The 18,884-nt window shown below is 40.4% G+C and overlaps 1 protein-coding gene and 1 long non-coding RNA gene across 2 annotated transcripts; one reads left to right on the top strand and one right to left on the bottom strand.

Annotated features, from left to right (window-relative positions):
- Nucleotides 1-1,228: 1,228 nt before the first annotated feature.
- Nucleotides 1,229-14,290, bottom strand: LOC143522110 (membrane-spanning 4-domains subfamily A member 4A-like). The gene is made up of 7 exons (XM_077015832.1): nucleotides 14,217-14,290; nucleotides 10,199-10,476; nucleotides 9,626-9,736; nucleotides 9,268-9,324; nucleotides 9,063-9,188; nucleotides 8,669-8,782; nucleotides 1,229-2,021 (listed from the first exon to the last, which is right to left on the bottom strand). Exons 2-7 carry the CDS (start codon nucleotides 10,457-10,459, stop codon nucleotides 1,971-1,973), a joined length of 720 nt encoding a protein of 239 aa, XP_076871947.1. The 5' UTR covers nucleotides 10,460-10,476; nucleotides 14,217-14,290; the 3' UTR covers nucleotides 1,229-1,970.
- On the top strand, nucleotides 5,162-6,803 carry LOC143522111 (uncharacterized). Its single transcript, XR_013132919.1, has 3 exons — nucleotides 5,162-5,768; nucleotides 6,301-6,367; nucleotides 6,547-6,803. It is a non-coding gene; the product is annotated as an uncharacterized LOC143522111 (long non-coding RNA).
- Nucleotides 14,291-18,884: the final 4,594 nt, after the last annotated feature.

Genomic DNA, 18,884 nt, shown 5'->3' with positions numbered 1-18,884 from the left:
GTTGCTGATGGTGTCGTTGGTTGCTTTGACCATATTACAGTAACGATAATCTCTTTCTGTTCTGAGATGGATAGCCGTTTTGGTCCCCCAGCAAGGGGTAGTCTAGTAGTACAAAAACATGATGTAGTATGTATATAAGATAGTTCTAGTTAACTATTCTAATTTTGAAATGTCTGTACAGTGTAGCTTACAGTAGTGTACATTAGGTTGGACCCTTTGCCTTCAGAAAACCCAGCACATGGTTGACCACATGGTCAACCAGAGTGGCTCTGATTTCATGCTGTCACGGTACAGCGGCCCCCTACCGGTCATCTCTGTCCACAGTGGCAGTTGTCATTGTTGTCGTGGTTGTTGTGTACGTCCCTCAGGTGGGCGGAGCCCACAATCCGTCTCACCTGAGGGACGTTTCTTTGCCTATATATGTCTTGTCTTTGTACCAGTTGACCGCTGGTCATTACATCTTTAATTTGGATAAAGTCACGGGTTTTTGGTTTGCGCACTTTTCTATTAAACCATACATTTTCCCTGAGACTTGGCATGATCGCTTCTATTTTATTTCGCTCACCCTGCCCGTCACACATGTGTTATGGTTGCTCATCCTCTTCCTCATTCTCGTCCTCTTCATCATTATCTATATGCAGCATTGGACTCCATTGATGTGTAATCCAAGATTTGCAACTTGTGTCTTTATAGGGATTAGGCTTTGATGTCTAAAGATTTGTAAAACTTAGCTAGAAGTGTTGTAACCTGTGAGGACTGGGCTTGGATTTTGTGTGTAGCAGTTGCATGGCAGTGTTTTCCAAAAGAAACACATGGTTTTCAGTTTTGAATATTGTGAATTATGTAAAGAACTATGTTTAATGTTTTTCAAAAAGTGTGTTTAAGAATTTCTTAATGAGTGTAAGGCAGAGAAGGTGCTTAACGTTTAGTGCACCAGATCAGTAGATAGGCGACATGGGTTAATATTTTCAAATATTGAATGAATGTTTCAATTTATATAGCGCCTTATCTAGATACCCAAGACGCTTTACAATTGTTAACACAGCTATGTTACAGACAACCAATCACACACCGGCGAGAAGCGGCAGCCAATTGTGCACAGCGTACTCTATCCACAGCCCCCTGGGGGACTGAATGGGGTGGAGGAAGGGGAGAGAGGACAGACCCTAGTGGCAGCGCACCATCCACCACTGGGCACACAAGCACACATACATTCATGCACACACACTCAGACAACAACTTATTTTTTTATTGAACAGAGAGAGACACAGACACACACTCAGGGAGAGACACAGACTCAGGGAGAATTTGTCTGGGACTGCCAATTTACCTAACCTCCATGTTTTTGGACTGTGGGAGGAAACTGGAGATCCCGGAGGAAACCCACGCAGACATGGGGAGAACATGGAAACTCCACTCAGATAGGGACTTGAACCCAAGACCCCAGTGCTGAGAGGCAAACATGCTAACCACCAAGCCACCATGCTGCTAAATTGTGCGATAAGGTATAGCATACACATGCACAATAATAATCATCAGCCTTGTAAATATTTAATTTAGTTTTTTGCAGACGCTAAGGGGTTAACATTATTTGTGGCACATATATATATATATATAACACACACACACCCACCAGTGGTTACACTCCTTTATACCAACTGTAATTACAAAGGTCACTCAGATTACCACCCAACACATTTATTAACAATGCCATTAACACAAAATCAAGTTATGGTAATATGTGATATGAAGAGATTTACACCTGCCATATATGAATAGTCATTAAGACACAAACTGAAAACACACCCTAGATTAAAAACTGAAATAATATAAAATATTCTAAAGGAGACTGTATGTGTGACAGCTGGAGAACAGTATAAGTCAGACGAGTGCAGACCTGGGTCGGGCTGCATGACAGCATGGAGACTTTGTTTACTTGATTTTGTCCAGATCAGGTTCCAGATCAGATGTCATGTGGGCCTGTGGTTTACGTCGGTTTGTGGATTTGGGATCAAAAGCATCTGTAAAAAGATGGGCATTCAATATGTATTCCAACTTTTATGTGAAGACAGGATGCAAGTTTAGGAGGTGGTTTTAATAACACAAAGGGGAAAAAACAGTAAACATGCACAAAAGGGAAAACCAAACAAACAAAAAAAAATTTAACTAATGAAAGCAACAAAGACCAACAGAAGAATCCACATGGTGCTAGTCACCATGGGAACCACGATGCTGGGAGGTGAATTGTAACAATTATGGCGCATTTCCACTAGGGCCTGCTTGGCGCGGTACGGTTCGATACGGGTCGCTTCGCAACGGAACGGTACGGTCGCGTTGTGTTTCCATTACAATGGTGAACCACCCCAATGTGGGTGGAGTCGCTGTTGGCGCGCGGGTTGTAGTGTCGTGACATCATTTGTATGCGACCACAACACCGGCACAACACCCCTTAACAAATAGCATTATTGTATCTTATTTATCTTTATCTTCATTATTGTATGTGGTTGCTCTAATTATTGATAATAATTTGGTATTACTCAAACAGGCTGAACACACCCTGCATAAAAAGCATCAGTCATACAATCAAATGAAATCAAACTTTATTATGAAATATAGATATTTAAAGTACAACATATGTAAATAATATAGTTATAGTTTTAAAAAGTGCAAAAAGCAAATATATACGTATAGCTTTATATGAAATAAATATTTATAGTACTACAAGCAACATTTTGTGTGCTTTTACTGGCGTCTGTCTCGCATGGTGTTCACAAGTTCGCCAAGCACCCCGAGGAAAGCCCGGTTGAAGGAAACATTTTCCGCCAACTCCGCTCGCCTCGTCAGTGGAAGGGGAATCTTGAACGTAAAAAATAACAAATATTAAACACAAGCATTCCCGTGAAAGCAACAACAATATAGCGTAACTGCACAAAATGTGTAGCACGTCATCGCTGCTATGGCTACAGCTAACTAGCAACTAGCAAGGCTAAGAGCTAGCTATTGTACAGTAGTAACTGTGGTGGTAACATTAACTACAAACACAGCTCTAAATTCCTGCGTTTACAATAGATGCGTTCATATTACGTTCATATTACATCTTTTACGAGCCTAGTAGTAAAACTGTGAAATCACAATACACTCACCATTCTCCGTGGCCTCCAGCACCGACATCGCCGTGTCCAGCACGTTTTCTCTTCCGTTACTGGCTGGCCGGTGACCGTATATGACATCCATTTGCTGGAACCATTTCCAGTCTTTGCGGTTTGCTCCGCTGCGTCCGTTATGGTCCTTCACCGCCCGGTAATCGCGTTAAGCTTTTTTAGCTTGGACCGACCGGCACTGCTGAACGGACCGCTGGTAGCCATGAGTGGCCATTAGCGCGGAAACCTCGCTAAAAACCTTTACATTTCTAGTGGCCCCGTCCAGTTCACCCTGGATTTTTTTATCGCTGATTATTAACAGAAAGGTTTGTACCTCGGCGTTTGACCAGGGAACAGACTTCGCTCCTTGGGTTTTAAAAATGGCTGAGGAGTCCATAGCATAGCGGAGGAGTCGCTCTCCTGACGCAACCTGTGACGACACTCCCTGGCCAATCAGTGTCATGCTGTTCCTCCACGTCACAGAACTGTACCGCTTCGGAACGGTTAGAACCTCAAGCGAGTCGGTACGAAAAAAGTACCCAAAGGGGCCGGCTAAACGGGTCCTGGTACTAATGGAAACACTCACAAACCGTCGCGAATCGAACCGTACCGTGCCAAGCAGGCCCTAGTGGAAATGCGCCATTAGAATTTCCAGCCCTGGAAAGCAGCAGTTACACCCTCAACCTGCTCTATAGGACATGCGTTATTACATGACTCTTTACTGTTGATGTTAGATGAAGTGATTTAGTTCAAAAACACAAAGGGTGCAGTGCAGGCCGTTCTCTGGGCTGAAAATATGAAACACTCACACATACAGTACAGTAACCTTCAGTTTGGACATTACTGTACACACTTCATGTCTGTCACATCTAGCTTCATCCTCACACGTCAATCATGTCTTGTTTCCTTGTTCCATGTGCTCATGTTTACATTTCCCATGTGCTCATGTTTACATTTCCCATGCACCCTTAAAAATGCTGGGTTATTTAAACAACCCAGCTGCTACATTAGTGAACTTGGGTCAAAAATATGGGTTATTTTTCCGTTTGTTGGGTCATTTTAAACAACCCAGCACTGCTGGGTTAACAGTGCGAACGTGAAAGGGAACATGCACGTAACGTAACGCCCTGGACGCCTGTTTCCCGCCCAACACCGCTTCCCTCCCACTGGAAGAGGCTCTGGCAGCAAGACCACAGCCGAAAGAAAAACCTATTCATCTTACATTTTTGCCCAAATATATTGATTATAAGCTAGTCACAAGATATCTTGATTAATTTCCCTCACGTATTGAGGTAAAAAAAACATTATGAGCATTAGGTAAAACGTAAATTAGCATGTTAGCTAGCTAATGTGCTAATTTACGTACGTTTTACGTAATGCTTATAATATATTTTTCTTTAACCTTAATTCGTGAGGGGAAATTAGATGTTAAGCGTTTTGCCTGGGCTAAAATAACAATTCCACGCAATTGTCCGTCGAACGAGTAGCGACCGAAGTTTTAACTAACTAACCTACCGTTAGCTAGCTAGCTTTTATTTTACACGGAAGCTAGGAGGCTAATACCCACTAGCATCAAACTATTTCTAAACCACATTTTCTTCAAACCACAGCCTTTACATACCACAGAAAATACTAATGTTTTTTATATTGACAATTTACCATTTTATAAGGAACACAGACGTTGTGAGGCGGCTAGTTATCTTAAACATAGCTAGGTTACCTAGCTACATTGTTAAAAGAAAGAGGCTCCGTAGTGGAAAGCGCAGACTTAGCTCTGTGGAGAACCCTGTAACTAGTAGTTGTCATCATACCAAGGTTTTGGGTAACTTGTCTTGCTGATTTTAATGTGTTCCTCTATTAGACAGTATTGTCAGAATGGCATTATCACTGTAGAATGGCTGGTGTGTTTTGGAAAATCGAACAGTTTGTGACTTGCTATTTATGCTACAGTTCACATGTTTGGTTCTGCTGTTAAGTTTTCATTAAAGTACACTAATTAGCCAAAACTTCAAAACCACCTGTCAATGGAAGAGATAGGTCAAGACAGGAAAAGAATAGTCAGTTCTTGTTGGAAGCAGGAAACATGAGTGAGCGTAAGGATCTGAGCCATTAATTGCTGTAAAGATTAATACTAGCTAATATAGCTGATTTGTGTAAACCTACAAATTTAGTTTCAGGTGAATGTGTAGAATATAATTATTTTATCACATTGTATAATGCATGACTTTGAAGGACTTTGCTGATGAGAGGACAGTGGCGATGACGGAGCGGTTAAAAAATAACATCCGACCCCTTAACCAAGTAGAAGAATACATGAAGCAGACAGCCATCCACAGAGCTAAGTAGATAAGGGAGCATGGGTCAAAGACAGTGGAGGAGATCGAAAGAGAGTATCCACGTCTTCTGGATACTTCAGGAAAGATAGGATATGCAAACTCAGAATGCACTTGATAGTAAGTCAGAATTACTGAATGTTATCTGTAATTTACTTGGAAAAGTAATTGAATTAAAATTGTCTACAGATTGCTCAGGACTTTGCCATTCTACACCCAGCCTGTGCTGGGAAGCTTGCAGAGAAGTGGATGCCTGTGTGGACTAGCAGCATTAGACCTGAGAACCTAAGAACTAGTAAGTACACTTCAGCCAATTTAGCCATTCAGTTTAGACAACAAATCAGCTCATAACTCAGTCGACTGCCCTTATAACTGCCCTATACTAAACTAAAAAAGCGGAAAAGTTACATCATGGTGAGAAACTAGACTGCTACCTCAAATTAACAGCAGTTTTAACAGTTTCTCACTTTGATGAGGTTTTTATTTTTCTGTTGAGGGTGTAACATGTCAAGCCAACTAATTGAATTAATATCGATTTGTTGTTGCAGTTGTAAACTATCAAACGCAAATGGTAATTTAAAAAGAAATGCATCACTAAAATGTGTCACATTAAAAGCTAACAGGTTTCTCTCTAGACTAAATTCTATAGTTGTTACATATGCAAACATTTGACCGATGTCAGCTGATGCTCAGTGTTACAATAATCAGTTTCAAATTGAAGGACAGAAAACTTAGATTAGGACATCCCTGATCAAAGTGGATTATTTCATCATGTTAGAATTAAGGTGTAAGATAATAGTATGTTTCAATTTTTATGTTTACAACAGATTGGGACTAATATGGTGGAATACGTGTCCGAGGCCACAAGACCATACCCATTTGTTTTGGCTCTAGGTGTGTACCGACATACCAATGTGCAGTATTTGTATGTACAATGCAGATTTCATGTGTCTTAATTTTTGTTTTTGACTTTTATTTATAATTATTTAGATTCTTAATATTTGTTTACTCTGTTTTGCTCTCCCCTTGCTGCTGTAACTACATGGGACTAATAAAGGATTATCTTATCATAGGTGATGATCAGCGTTGTTCCCAGTGTTTTGCGGTCATCAATGGACAAGCTATGGAGCAGAGCACACTCATGGGAGCCGTTGATGTGTGTTAAGGCGTTCTTTGTATTTGATAGAAACTACCCCCGACAGTGTTCTTCAGTGTGGGAGTTTCTGCAGACTGTCGTTTATGAACTACCAGGTCAGGAATCTCCCTCCATAAGACTCTTGCGGGCATTTATTTTTGCCACAGATCAGTGACGGCTCCCAAAATGGCGCCATGTGTGTGTTACCTGTTTATTTCTTTTGTCTTTCTTTTGTCTATTTTTATTTTTGAGAAATTAATATTTTGAATGTTTTTGAATATGTTGAATGTTTTGAATATGAATTATGTTTGCTGTTGTTGTGCTTGCTGCTGTTGTTGTTATTGAGAAATGTTCTTTATATAATAAATGTAATTATTATAATTATTGTTGGTGCTTAAAAGTGGTATTTTTTTAATTGTAAGAATATATAATATGTAAAGTATGTGTTAAGGTAATGTCTAAATTATACATTTAAAAGTAATCAAAATACAACCCAAACTTGGGTTCAATTAACCCAGCATTCTAGTTAAAATGACATAGCATTTAGGTTAAATGCTTGACCCAAAATGCTGGGTCAAATTAATAACCCAATGTGCTGGGTCAATTCTACCCAATGCTGTGTTTGTCCAATATTGACCCAGCGCTGGGTTGTGAAAATAACCCAATTTGGGTCAATTTCAACCCAATGTTTTTTAGAGTGTGTGCTCATGTTTACATTTCCCATGTGCTCATGTTTACATTTCTGTTGGTCCTTCCTGTCTATTTGTAACCACGCCCCTTGTTATTGTAACGCGGCCCCCTCGAACACGTCGGTGTCGCGCTGGTTTTGAGGTGTGTAGGACTCAAGTGCAAACCCACAACTAATAAACGCCAAAACCGGCAAACGTGAACCTCCGCGAATGCGGGAAAACCAAAACAAAAACCCCGAAGGGAAAAACAGCTCAATGCTACGGAGGAATCTCGACGTAACAAAACCAGGTAAGTAAACAACAAAAAATACGCGGATAATAATCAACGCGTCAATACAACGAAATAACGGAGGAAAACCAAAACTACACGAACAGCTCAACGTGTCTAAAAGTAAATAAGAGACGAGGGAGGGGAGATGAAGCTTAGTTACAAGACCTCGAACTTCTACTTGGGATACCTGTCGGTCTGTCAACCAGAACACTGGTAGACAAACCAACATAGAAATAAGGGGAAAAAAGAAACAACAGCGAAGAAGACAGAATAAAGAGAAAAAGACTGAACACTCAGGGAGAAAAAACTAGAGAGCAGGCGAATGAAACGCAGAGAGGGAATAACAGCGAGAGACAAATGGCTTGGGCTGTGAGCGTAAAGACAACAAACAACTTCAGCAATGGACTGCTGAAGTTGCTCACTTTAAGTAGGCTGCAAACACCTGTAGCCTATTGCGTCTGATTGCCCCCAGGCCTAGCTCGCGGGCTCCTCCTAGTGGCGACCGGAGGAGTGCACCTGGGTCCAACCCTGACAGTTAACCATCATTACCTGTTTCTTCTTTGGTTCCCTTGTTATCCCAGTGTATTTAAGCCCTGTGTGTTTGGAGTTTTCTTGCTGTTCATTGTTTTGTGTGCAGCCCCTGTTGTTACAGTGAGTTATTCAAGTTACAGTGTACAGTTTTCTAGTTAGCTTTAGTGTGGTTCACGTGTTTGTATCTTCAACCCTGTATCATTTGTGTTAGTGTTCTTATTATATAGTTTACAGTTTGCTTGTGTTGTATGTTTGGTTCATATCTATTGTCTGTTTAGTTAATGTTTGTAGTAATCATGTCTGAGCCTGTAGTTCGTGTTAGCGGTGTCTCGGGTTTGGATCTGACCTTGGACTGTGTCTGTAATTTGACTCTGGATGTCCTATTAAATCTCCCTCGTGTTAGCGTTTGTGTCTGCCCTCTAATCACACACCGCCGGTGCCATTAAAATGTCCATCTACGTTTTTTGTGTTACTGGCGATTCTCCAACTGGCGATTTTTCAGCTGTTTTTACAGTAGGCTATGAATTTATTAATGTTAAAGTCCTTTGTGGGGGTCCTGGGATACTCACCGTGGACTCATCACAGCAGGTGGCCCTGCAGCCAAACGCTGAGATGCAGATGGAGATGATGAACTGAAGCAGTGAGAACAGTAGAAGAACTCCACTGATTCCATTGGACCGACTCTGGTACATGGTGGAACAGTAAAATAGAAACAATGTGAAGAAAATTATATATTGGTGTCACAGACACATAACAATGTCTGTTCTTTGATTATGGTTGTGAGCATCTTTCTGTGTGGTTAATAAAAAGCCAGCACAGTGGAGTGAAGCTTAAGGTTTGTGTTTTTGGGTAATAATGGGACATTTTCTAAGGTTTCAGCATTGCTCCAAAAATATATTAAATCTGTGTTTTAAAGTCCATATTTTCCAACAACAGAAAAGTGTCAAGGATTCAGACACTCACGATAAACATCTGACATTGCCAGTAAGCTCGATCACATTGAAGTAAAACAAAGTCCGCAGAGAATAGAATGATGGCTGTTCCAGAAAATACAGCACTGACCACATTCATGCCCAGGGATCCTTTCAACTGGTGAGAGGAACAGCAGGTTTACAGAGTAACAGTTTAAATGATTGTATGACACCATAAATGTAGAGTGTTTACATACCAAACAGATGTGACGTTTGTTCTCTGCTGCCACAGTTAGGGATCCAGCAATAATGTACTGGAAGGATAAAAGGGGGAATACAATGAGATATTCAACAAGAACTGGGAGACATTTTAAATTAGAAATTTCTTACTGAGATTTTTAGTTTCAATCCTGGTGCCAGTTTCCATTTTAGTGCCCCTACAGCTCAATCCAGCTCAAGAACAAGTGAGGATCTCAAGAGCCGGACGAGAAGAGTAGGGAAAACTGGGAAAACTGGAAACCATTCAGATCGTGACCCCCCAGGATTGGAGAAGAAAAATCCCTCATCTGTTTAATGCTACTTGCTTAAAATACAACAAAGAAATTCAGAGCTTACAGTTACAGAACACCAGTAAACACAACCACTGATCACAGAGATAACCACTGCATAGAATGTGGTCACGATGCCAAACAGTATTGTCGTGATCCCGATCATGATTTGGACAATCTGCCAGGACAAAGAAGAAATTTTATTGTTACATTTGCCTTTTTTGTGAGAATTGGTTAGGAATTGTGCACATGTTCTTAAAAGCAGTCAATACTCTAATAAGATATAAGATGTCCCTCATGGCAACACAGACTACATCTGAAATGAATTAATATTTCTATAAATAAATTATTATTAGTATGCCAACAACCAAGCTTTGTCACCCTCAACACTGAATTTATTGTATTTTTCTGCTGGCCATCTATATGAAACTGCCATTTTGTTGTTGTTGCCTCTTATTACTTTGTTTATGACAATACTGGCACCCACAGGTCTGTCATAGTTGTAGCAAAGTTCAACATCATATATATATATATATATATATATATATATATATATATATATATATATATATATATATATATATATATATATATATATATATATATGATGTATATAGGCTGAACACATGAAATATCTTACCCCCAGTGCTTTTGGCTGCACCTTCAGAAATTTTTCAAACCGGCCTGGCTGGGAGCCTACGTTTCCCACATAGCCCACGTTGACTATGTTTCCCACGTTGCCATCTGGCAAAACAATGGGCATTCCGAGGGTGAGGATGGGCGGTGCAGATGTAGCTCCGTGTTGCTGTGCTACAGCTGGAGACACATGTGTGGGGCTCCCATGGTTAATGGCTGGAAAGCTGCTTCCCACGTTACTGGCTGACACTGCACCATAGGACATACTTAGAGATGTTTCACCTGTCACAAATCAAGTTTTCCACCATTACCACATGCCATTAACAATCCATCCATACCAGCTGAAATAACAATTCCTGTTTTCATGCATTCGTTCCATTGAAAAAAAATATCAGTAGACTAATGAGGGGGGGGGTCGCCCCCTCCCGCCAAGGGTGTGAAAATTTTTTAAGTTACAGGTGCCCGCAGGTGTGTTTTAGCACATTTTCACAACTAAATGAACACTCTCAACACCCTAGGTTTCCGCACCACCAAATTCTTATTTAAGCAAAACATATCACCATTTCTAACTTAACACAATGATACATTAGCATTTAACTTGTTCGTTAGATAGAACGTCAACATGTAAAAGTAAATCCCAAAATTGCAAATCTAATGCCTCGTATAAACAGTTAACTACAGTGGCTTTCTCACTGAATAGTCATAGAAATTGCCACAATGGATCTGCAATCACGTCCTTTGATGCAACAAATCGTGTTTGCGTGTCAGTGGCAGACCGATGATTGCCAGCCACAGTTTGGCATACTTTGTCGGAAGAACTGAAGAACTACAAAATAATGTAAAAACAATGCAGGTTTGTTTGATTACGATTCCCTATTCATCTTGTCCTGTGTTTTCACTACTGCTACGCATTAGTTATCATAGGCTGACGCTGATGCATGCATGACTGCATGTTTTGCCTTCAAAGTTAAAAATAATGGAAATTGCACGTATTGATCATAAACATATCTTGCTTAACTGTAGACGATTGTATCACCGACCGCAAAACAGAAAATATATGATCAAAAAAATGATCATATCCCCATCATTGTTGCTGTATAGGTAGGAATATAACCTGACAGGTAATGAAGTGGAATCCCAGGCTATACTCGTGAAAAAGTGAAATTAATCGAACCAGTGAACAGAACAAGATACAACTGCATAACAGTAACAAAACTGCGCTAAACAGAGCAAACCGACATGTAGGGTGCAGTATAGCTAACTACGTGACTCAGTCGTCTAGCGTGACTTGGCTAAGACAAGAGCGCATACACTTTAGATGCCCTGGGACCTGGCTAAGCTAACTAGTCGAGCTACTGCAGTCCAGTCCTGACTCAGGACTGCTGGGATGAGAGTATAGTGTATAAATCACAGGAGAAAATATGCTTCATGCTACTTACTTGTTGGTAACACAGAAATTTGAAATGGAGCATAAAGTTTGCGTCTGACCATAGCGCGCGACTCCGCACACTGCGCGCAAACCTATGCAAATGTATACTTGGCGTGATATGTGGTAGTATGAAGAAACACCCCTCATAAACGATGAATTTTAATGTTGCTTTGTGTTCTAGGTTTGAAAAGTTTTGGAATTTTTGCTCAAGTACTTGAAAATGCTTGAAACTGTAACTATTTAGTTTAATTAACAACAAATAGCTATCTGACTGAATTGATCGATTATTTTACGTTGTAATTCTAGGGCGAAACACGAGAGAACGTGAAGAGGTTAAGATTGGGCGTTTCGAGTATGTGTGTATTTGTATAAATATGTAACTTAATTAAGCTGAAGGTGCTGGAAAATATTGAAAATGGACCTTCACAGTTCCATACAAGTGCTTGAATTTCACCTTGTAAAAGGTGTAGGAACCCTGCAAACAGGACTTTGTTCACTGCGCTGAAGCGATTGCGTCATTTTTGCCGCGCGGACCCTCGTGCCGGTCGCGACACGTCAAGTATAAACCTAGCCAGACGTAACAGTCTCAGCAAGAGCAACATCCAGGGGCGACGCGTCCCCCCCCTGTTAAAACAAGTGGGGGGATGGCGTCCCCCTGCCTCCCCCCCCCCACTCCCCTGTTAATGAGTTACATTTGTATTTCAATATGTATTTCAATTCTTCAGTTTTCAAAAACATGACAACAAATCTACGCACATAGATAGGGGTGGATAGGCACTTGTAGATCAATTGTTTAATATAAACTGGATAATCCAGAATCGAGACGACAGGACAAACAGCAAAAAGCACTGACACGCAGACAGACGACCAGAGTTGTATAGTAACGAAGTAGAACTACTTCACTACTGTACTTAAGTACTAAAATGCTGTATCTGTACTTTACTGGAGTATAATTTTTTTCTCCTACTTCCACTTTTACTTCACTACATATTTTCCATCAGTTTAATACTTTTACTCCAATACATTTTTTACGTGCTGTATAGTTACTCGTTACAATTGTAAACATGTTAGCTGGCGCTGTCACCGGGTCAAGCGATCAGGCTGACAAGACGATCAGTCGCGTCTCTTTTACTCTGCTGCTGCCTTCACTGAACACTTGAGCTTCGTAATCTAGGTTCACTTGACACGTCGTGACGCAAAAATGACGCAATCGCGGTGGCTCGCCCATGCGCGTTGGCCACGGTGCGCGGTCGCGTTGCGAGGTCGTGCACCTCTCGATTTTTGTGCGTGCGAAGTTAGAAGGTGGAATTCATGCACTGGTAACAGCAGAAGAGCAGCATAAGTGCTGCATAATAAGCTTGTTGGCGTTTTAATGTACATATATTGGCACCTTCCACACCTTCAACATCGATTGATCGTGGCGGTGAGGGTGAGGAAGGAGACCACCCTGGCCCTACCTAGAGACAGTGTTTGCGTTTGCAGGAGTGAAAGTAAATTCCTATAGGATGAAGTGCCATCTCTGTCTCCCTAAAGAGTCTAAAGAGTGTGAAATATTGGCCTTCAAAAATTCACCTTCGAACTGTAAAAAACACATCAATGTAAGTTATAAATATAACGCACAGAAGACACACCAGCTTTAGCTGTCAGTAAGCGCTAGTTAGGTTAGATATCTTAGCTAACTAACCTAATTATGTTTATGAAGTGCTGCAGTATTCACTTAACATTAGCTGGCAATCATAAAGGCGATGTCACGCTGAGTTGTGTTTTTAGCAACAGTAAGCCGTGTCTCTTCAGGCTGACTAATCATGTGCCCATTTTTATAGTATAGTGTTTTTATAGGGTAAGGGCATTTATTGAGGGTAAACGCAGGGCAGTAGGCTCACCCTTAGAATCCGACGGATGGATTTTACGTCCAAAATACACCTAATTTTCTCAGCTAAATTAAGGCGAACTTGTACTTCTGCGCCAAACCTACGACGTAGTGGGACATAAGTTATCTGCTTTTTGTGTACAAAGTGTTAAGCCCAGTTTTTAAAGTTGCTACATGTTTGTACATACAGAGCACTTGTATTTGTGGTCTTTGACATCTTTGATTTGTAAGTGATATATAAAAACATTTGATAATCAAACTTTGACGGTTTTCTTTAATTAATTAAAAACACAATACTTGTACTTTTTACTTTCAGTACTTGAGTAATAAATTTTAGAATAAACTACTTGCAATACTTAAGTACAAAAAATGCTGAATACTTCTGTGCTTCTACTTAAGTAAAGTTTTTAAAGAACACTTCAACTTCTACTCAAGTCAATTTTTTGATAGAGTACTTGTACTTTTACTCAAGTATGGGTCTCTAATACTTTATACAACACTGGAAATGCAGGATAGAGTGAGATTGATTGTGGGCAAATCCATGATCACAGTCCATTAAACAGTCCAGGTTCAGATCAGGCAACAACACAGACACATAACCAATACCGACCAACATTGTTAAATCAAAAAAACACCAAACCAGAACTAAACAAGAACTTAGCGAAAATAGATAAGATATAAACAAACAATGTAATAATGTAACAATGTAATAATGATACGAACCTGCAACACAAGAGTACTTGGAAACATGGAAACTTGGAACATAGGGCTATGTGTAATCATTAGTGACGTGAAACTGGGGAAACGGGATATAAATACACAACGAAACAAGGAAATAAACTAGACATAAGTGAAATGTATTACACAAGGCGGAGATACAAATGACTACGTGTGGCGGAGAGAAACAACCAAAGCAAAACAAAGACAAGAATGTCGGACAGAGCCAGAACTTACCGAAACATGAAACAAGACTGGCTGATGGGTGCAGAGCTGAACATGAAATTGAAGAATCAAAATCAGTCAAGTTGATTTGTACAGATTTTTTAATACTCATGAACATTCTTGCCAAAAACAAAAAATGAAAACTTAAATTAAAAAAAAATGTATTTCAGATATTTAATTTCCAAAAGTAACATGAAAAATTTTTGACATAAATGTCAAAATATGATTAATTAAAGATACTGTGATGGGTGAGAGTGCAAACAAAAAAGACACGATCACACCAGTCTTGGGGGGGGGGGGGGGATTTAATGAATAACGTGTGCCAACGTAAAGCCCCTGACAAATCCAAATGAAGGATATTACCAGTATAACCAGTAAACAGTAACCAGTTGTCAAGCGATACAAAGACCAGACATATATAGACAGACAAATGACCCTCAGGTTTTGGGTTTAATGGGACACGCCCACCTGAGGGACAAACACAACATCACAACAGGATATGAAATACTGCCACTGCTGACACCATGACAGATACAGGGTTCATACACTTTTTTGACAACTAATTTCCATGACTTTTCTATGACTTTTCCATGACTTTCAGACAAATTTCAATGACTGTACATTCTCTAAACATATTTGTAGACACGAAAAATAAGAAAAAATCCAGGCTAAAATTCCACAGTATATCATCAATTAATGAAAAGACACATGGTTTAATTGAAAAAATAAACATTTACCGTATTTTCAATATCAATATAAGTCGCATCTAAGTTTTTTTTAATGGAAAATGTTGTAGCTATAAGCCGTATCCGGGCTAAAAGCCGGTGAGTTCCCTTTTACCGACGGGTCTGGTTAACGACGGACGGAGTTACGACCGACTTTTCTTAATTTCGCGCGGTGCGTGGAGGTGCAGTGGCAGCTCTGTGGAGTGTTGTGGAGTGTAGTGGAGTGTTGTGTTGTGTAGTGTTGTGTACGATAAGCTGAAGCAGCGCAGCCTCCACCGCAGCCCATCTCGGCAACGCGGTCGCTCTTTCTCACGCTGTACGCACGAGAACATTGTTAGTTTTTTTCTATTCTGTGTTTACGATCAAGGCGTGTCTAAATCTAGGTTCGCGCTTAACGACGAAAACTGCTTTGCGTCGGACTTTTCAGTCTCTAACCCCAACGTTAACCAGTTGGTTAACCACACAGTGCACATTTTGCATGCCCCGTGTCCTTGTCTTTCTCAAGCCATAGCTTGTATTTGTCCAACTGAAGCAGCCATAGTTGAATCGGCATTTACCAGCATTACGCCGATTTACACGTCATCAAAGTACAATCTACAGCTCCGCTTGGAGTCCAACGCTAACACAGCGAACTAACCTGTGAAGTTACGTTAGTGGTCCGCACAAAGAAAAAACATGGCTATATTATATATGTTTATTTTTTCTTCCGGTTATCGGAACGACATATATTTATTGTGTCAAGCAAATTTCCATGACTTTTCCAAAACATTTGAGTATTTTTAGTTTTTCCAAAACTTATCCAGGCCTGGAAATTGCTATTTTCAAATTCCATAACTTTTCCAGGTTTTTCATGACCGTACGAACCCTGCAGATATAAAGTGCATGAAATCAAACATTCTTGAGAACAGTTCTAGAGCTGAAAATATATGAATATAATATTAATATAAGTTGCACTGAATAGTTCTGTTATATATGCTTTCAGGAGTGAAAAACAATATGTAACAGAAGAGGAAAATGGAGCTGTTTGTGCTTTCAAACCTATATTCTGTGTGTATTGTTGGATGAACGTATAGTTTCAGTATGCATAAGTGTCAAAGTAAGAGGGTGTGACGGGCAGGGTGAGCGAAATAAAATGGAAGCGATCACGCCAAGTCTCAGGAAAAAAGGATGGTTTAATATGAAAAGTGCGCAAACCAAAACCCGTGAACTGATCCAAATGAAGGATATAATAACCAGCGGTCAACTAGTACAAAGACAAGACATATGCGGATCACGGGCTCCGCCCACACAGCTGCCACTGTACACGGGGGCAACCAGTAGGGGGCCCGCCGTACCGTGACAAAGGGGACAGTGGGTGGATAAAACACCCCAACATTTCCTGTTTTACCAACTTTTACCAACTCTCTTTTAACATGAATAATTATGAATAATTACACAGCTCTTCTTTGATAACACAAGCTTAACGTTTCTTCTTATTTCTTCATTTTATTCGTCATTCATTTAAAATTCTTCATATTGTAATGTAATGACAAGACTGAGAGGGATCCACGTGCAAAAGCACAATGCTCTTTATTTGACAGATCGAATTAACAACAGTAGACGTTTTGGTAATCGACATGCCAGTGTTAGCCAACTTGGAGTAGCTAACTTGGAGTGATCAGGCCGGTCCGGGTCGTAACAGGATAGCAGAGTCCCAAAGGTACCAGAGGGCTAGGCAGGAGACAAGGTCTAGGGAGTAAGCAGAAGTCGGTGCACAGGAAAACAAACCAGTTTGGCTTGCTCACTGGGGACTAGGACTCGGCACTTGTAAAGCTGCTTTGTGACAACTGTTGTAAAAAGTGCAATATAAATAAATTTTGATTGATTGATTGATTGAGAATGAAATGCTTGCTATGCAACATGGGTTGGCAATACTTTGCAACCAGGAAGTAAAACAAAGGTGTATATGAACAGCTGTGGAGAGGGTGTGGTTATGAGCAACAGGTGAATCCAGTTACAGGCTATTACAGGCTGACATATATGTTCATTCATGAAAGCTTATATTTCTTAAAACAATAAATGTCTTATTAGCATATCATGTAGCATATGGGAAATGGAAAGAAAAGATTATTAGCTGGTCAAGGAGTGGTGCTTCATTAAAAACACCAATGCGATACGTATGTGTTAAGTATGACAGGCGAGGAATGCAAAATAAAAAGGAAGCGATCACGCCAGTCGTAGAGAACAGGAGGATTTAATGGAGCATGTGCACCAACTGAAAACCCATGACAATCCAAATGAAAGATACAATAACCAGCGGCCAACTGGTATAAAGACAAGACATATATAGACGGACAAACAACCCTCAGGTGCTGGGGATTATAGTAGGCCACGCACACCTGAGGAACGAACACAGCACAACAACAGGACAACATAAACTACTGCCGTTGTGGACAGAGGCGGCCGGCAGGGGCCCCCGTATCATGACACCAAGGATGAGTTGATCACATTTTTTACAAATACAAATAATAAAACAGAGAAAGAGACCAGGAGAGCCAAACCAAAATGGATCTGGGTATGTGTGTGTGTGTGTGTGTGTGTGTGTGTGTGTGTGTGTGTGTGTGTGTGTGAGTGTGAGTGTGTGTGTGTGTGTGTGTGTTGGAGAAAGGAATCTCGAAAAACACTGCATTGTCTTATGTGGTCATGTTGACGTTGTTTGCATTGTGTCTCAAGCCACATGGGTGGTTTTTAGATGTAAAAACCACAGTCTAGTTGCTATGATGAGTGCCCTACATAGACCAGTTCTTTATTTTAGTGAAGGAGGAAACTCAACCTACCTCCTGAGAACATTCACCTTCATATGTTTGTATTGTGTCTCCTCCTGAGAACATTCTCCTTCATATGTGTGTACTGTGTCTCCTCCTGAGAACATTCTCCTTCATATGTTTGTACTGTGTCTCCTCCTGAGAACATTCTCCTTCATATGTCTGCTCTCAGCTCTGCCACATTCAGGATACACTCCTAGAAATGTCATGAGCAGAGAATGAGCACAAAAAAGAAAAAAATACAAATCTTCAACTGAAAAGTGTGAAGAAAGAAAACAACCTAAAAGTGCAGTAAGAACAAAAGAAACAGACACAACTGCAATTACTAACAACAGTCACACAAACCCTAAAGGGGTGTACATACAATAAAACAACACAGGACAACACAAACGCAGCTGCTGCTGACGGAGGCAGCTGACAGGGCCTTCGTACCATGACACAGGGCTTCTACACTACCCATTACTTGTTTATTTTTTCATGGTTGCTTCCATGTGTGTCTTAGTGTGTGTGTACCTGTGTCATTCATCTCACCTGTCTTGTCTCATTTGCGTTATACATTGCACTTGTGTCTTGTTAATGTGGGTGTATTTAGTGTGTGTCAATGGTGTGTTTGTTGCTTGTCTTACGTTACAGTACTATGAAGTATATGTACTTCATGTTGGTTGTATGTGTGTTCACTCATCTCATCAGTCTATTGTGTCACATGCAGCCCTTGTTATGTGTTTAGTATATATTATGTATATTAGTTCTGTCCCGTGCTCGTCTTTGTGAGTCTACTTCGTGTTTTCATGTTACATGTTTGCTTGGCACTACTTTCTGTAGTCGCCTTTTTCCTTAATAAACTACGTTTTCATGTCTGCATCCGACCAAACCTCGCCGTGACACTTAAGCATTTCAACATAACCCATTGCACTCAATAT

This window comes from Brachyhypopomus gauderio, chromosome 8 (genome assembly GCF_052324685.1).
Source record: "Brachyhypopomus gauderio isolate BG-103 chromosome 8, BGAUD_0.2, whole genome shotgun sequence".
Lineage (NCBI taxonomy): Eukaryota > Metazoa > Chordata > Actinopteri > Gymnotiformes > Hypopomidae > Brachyhypopomus > Brachyhypopomus gauderio.
The sequence above is the reverse complement of the archived record's forward strand: the minus strand, read 5'-3'. Positions and strand labels throughout refer to the sequence as shown.

Excerpts from the sequence above, each read along its gene's own strand:
- LOC143522110 (XM_077015832.1), bottom strand. The coding sequence starts at position 10,459 with ATGTCCTATGGTGCAGTGTCAGCCAGTAACGTGGGAAGCAGCTTTCCA. Across the intron at positions 9,737-10,198 it reads TGCAGCCAAAAGCACTGGGG|ATTGTCCAAATCATGATCGG; the intron begins GTAAGATATTTC and ends TTGTCCTGGCAG. Across the intron at positions 9,189-9,267 it reads ACAAACGTCACATCTGTTTG|TTGAAAGGATCCCTGGGCAT; the intron begins GTATGTAAACAC and ends TCCTCTCACCAG.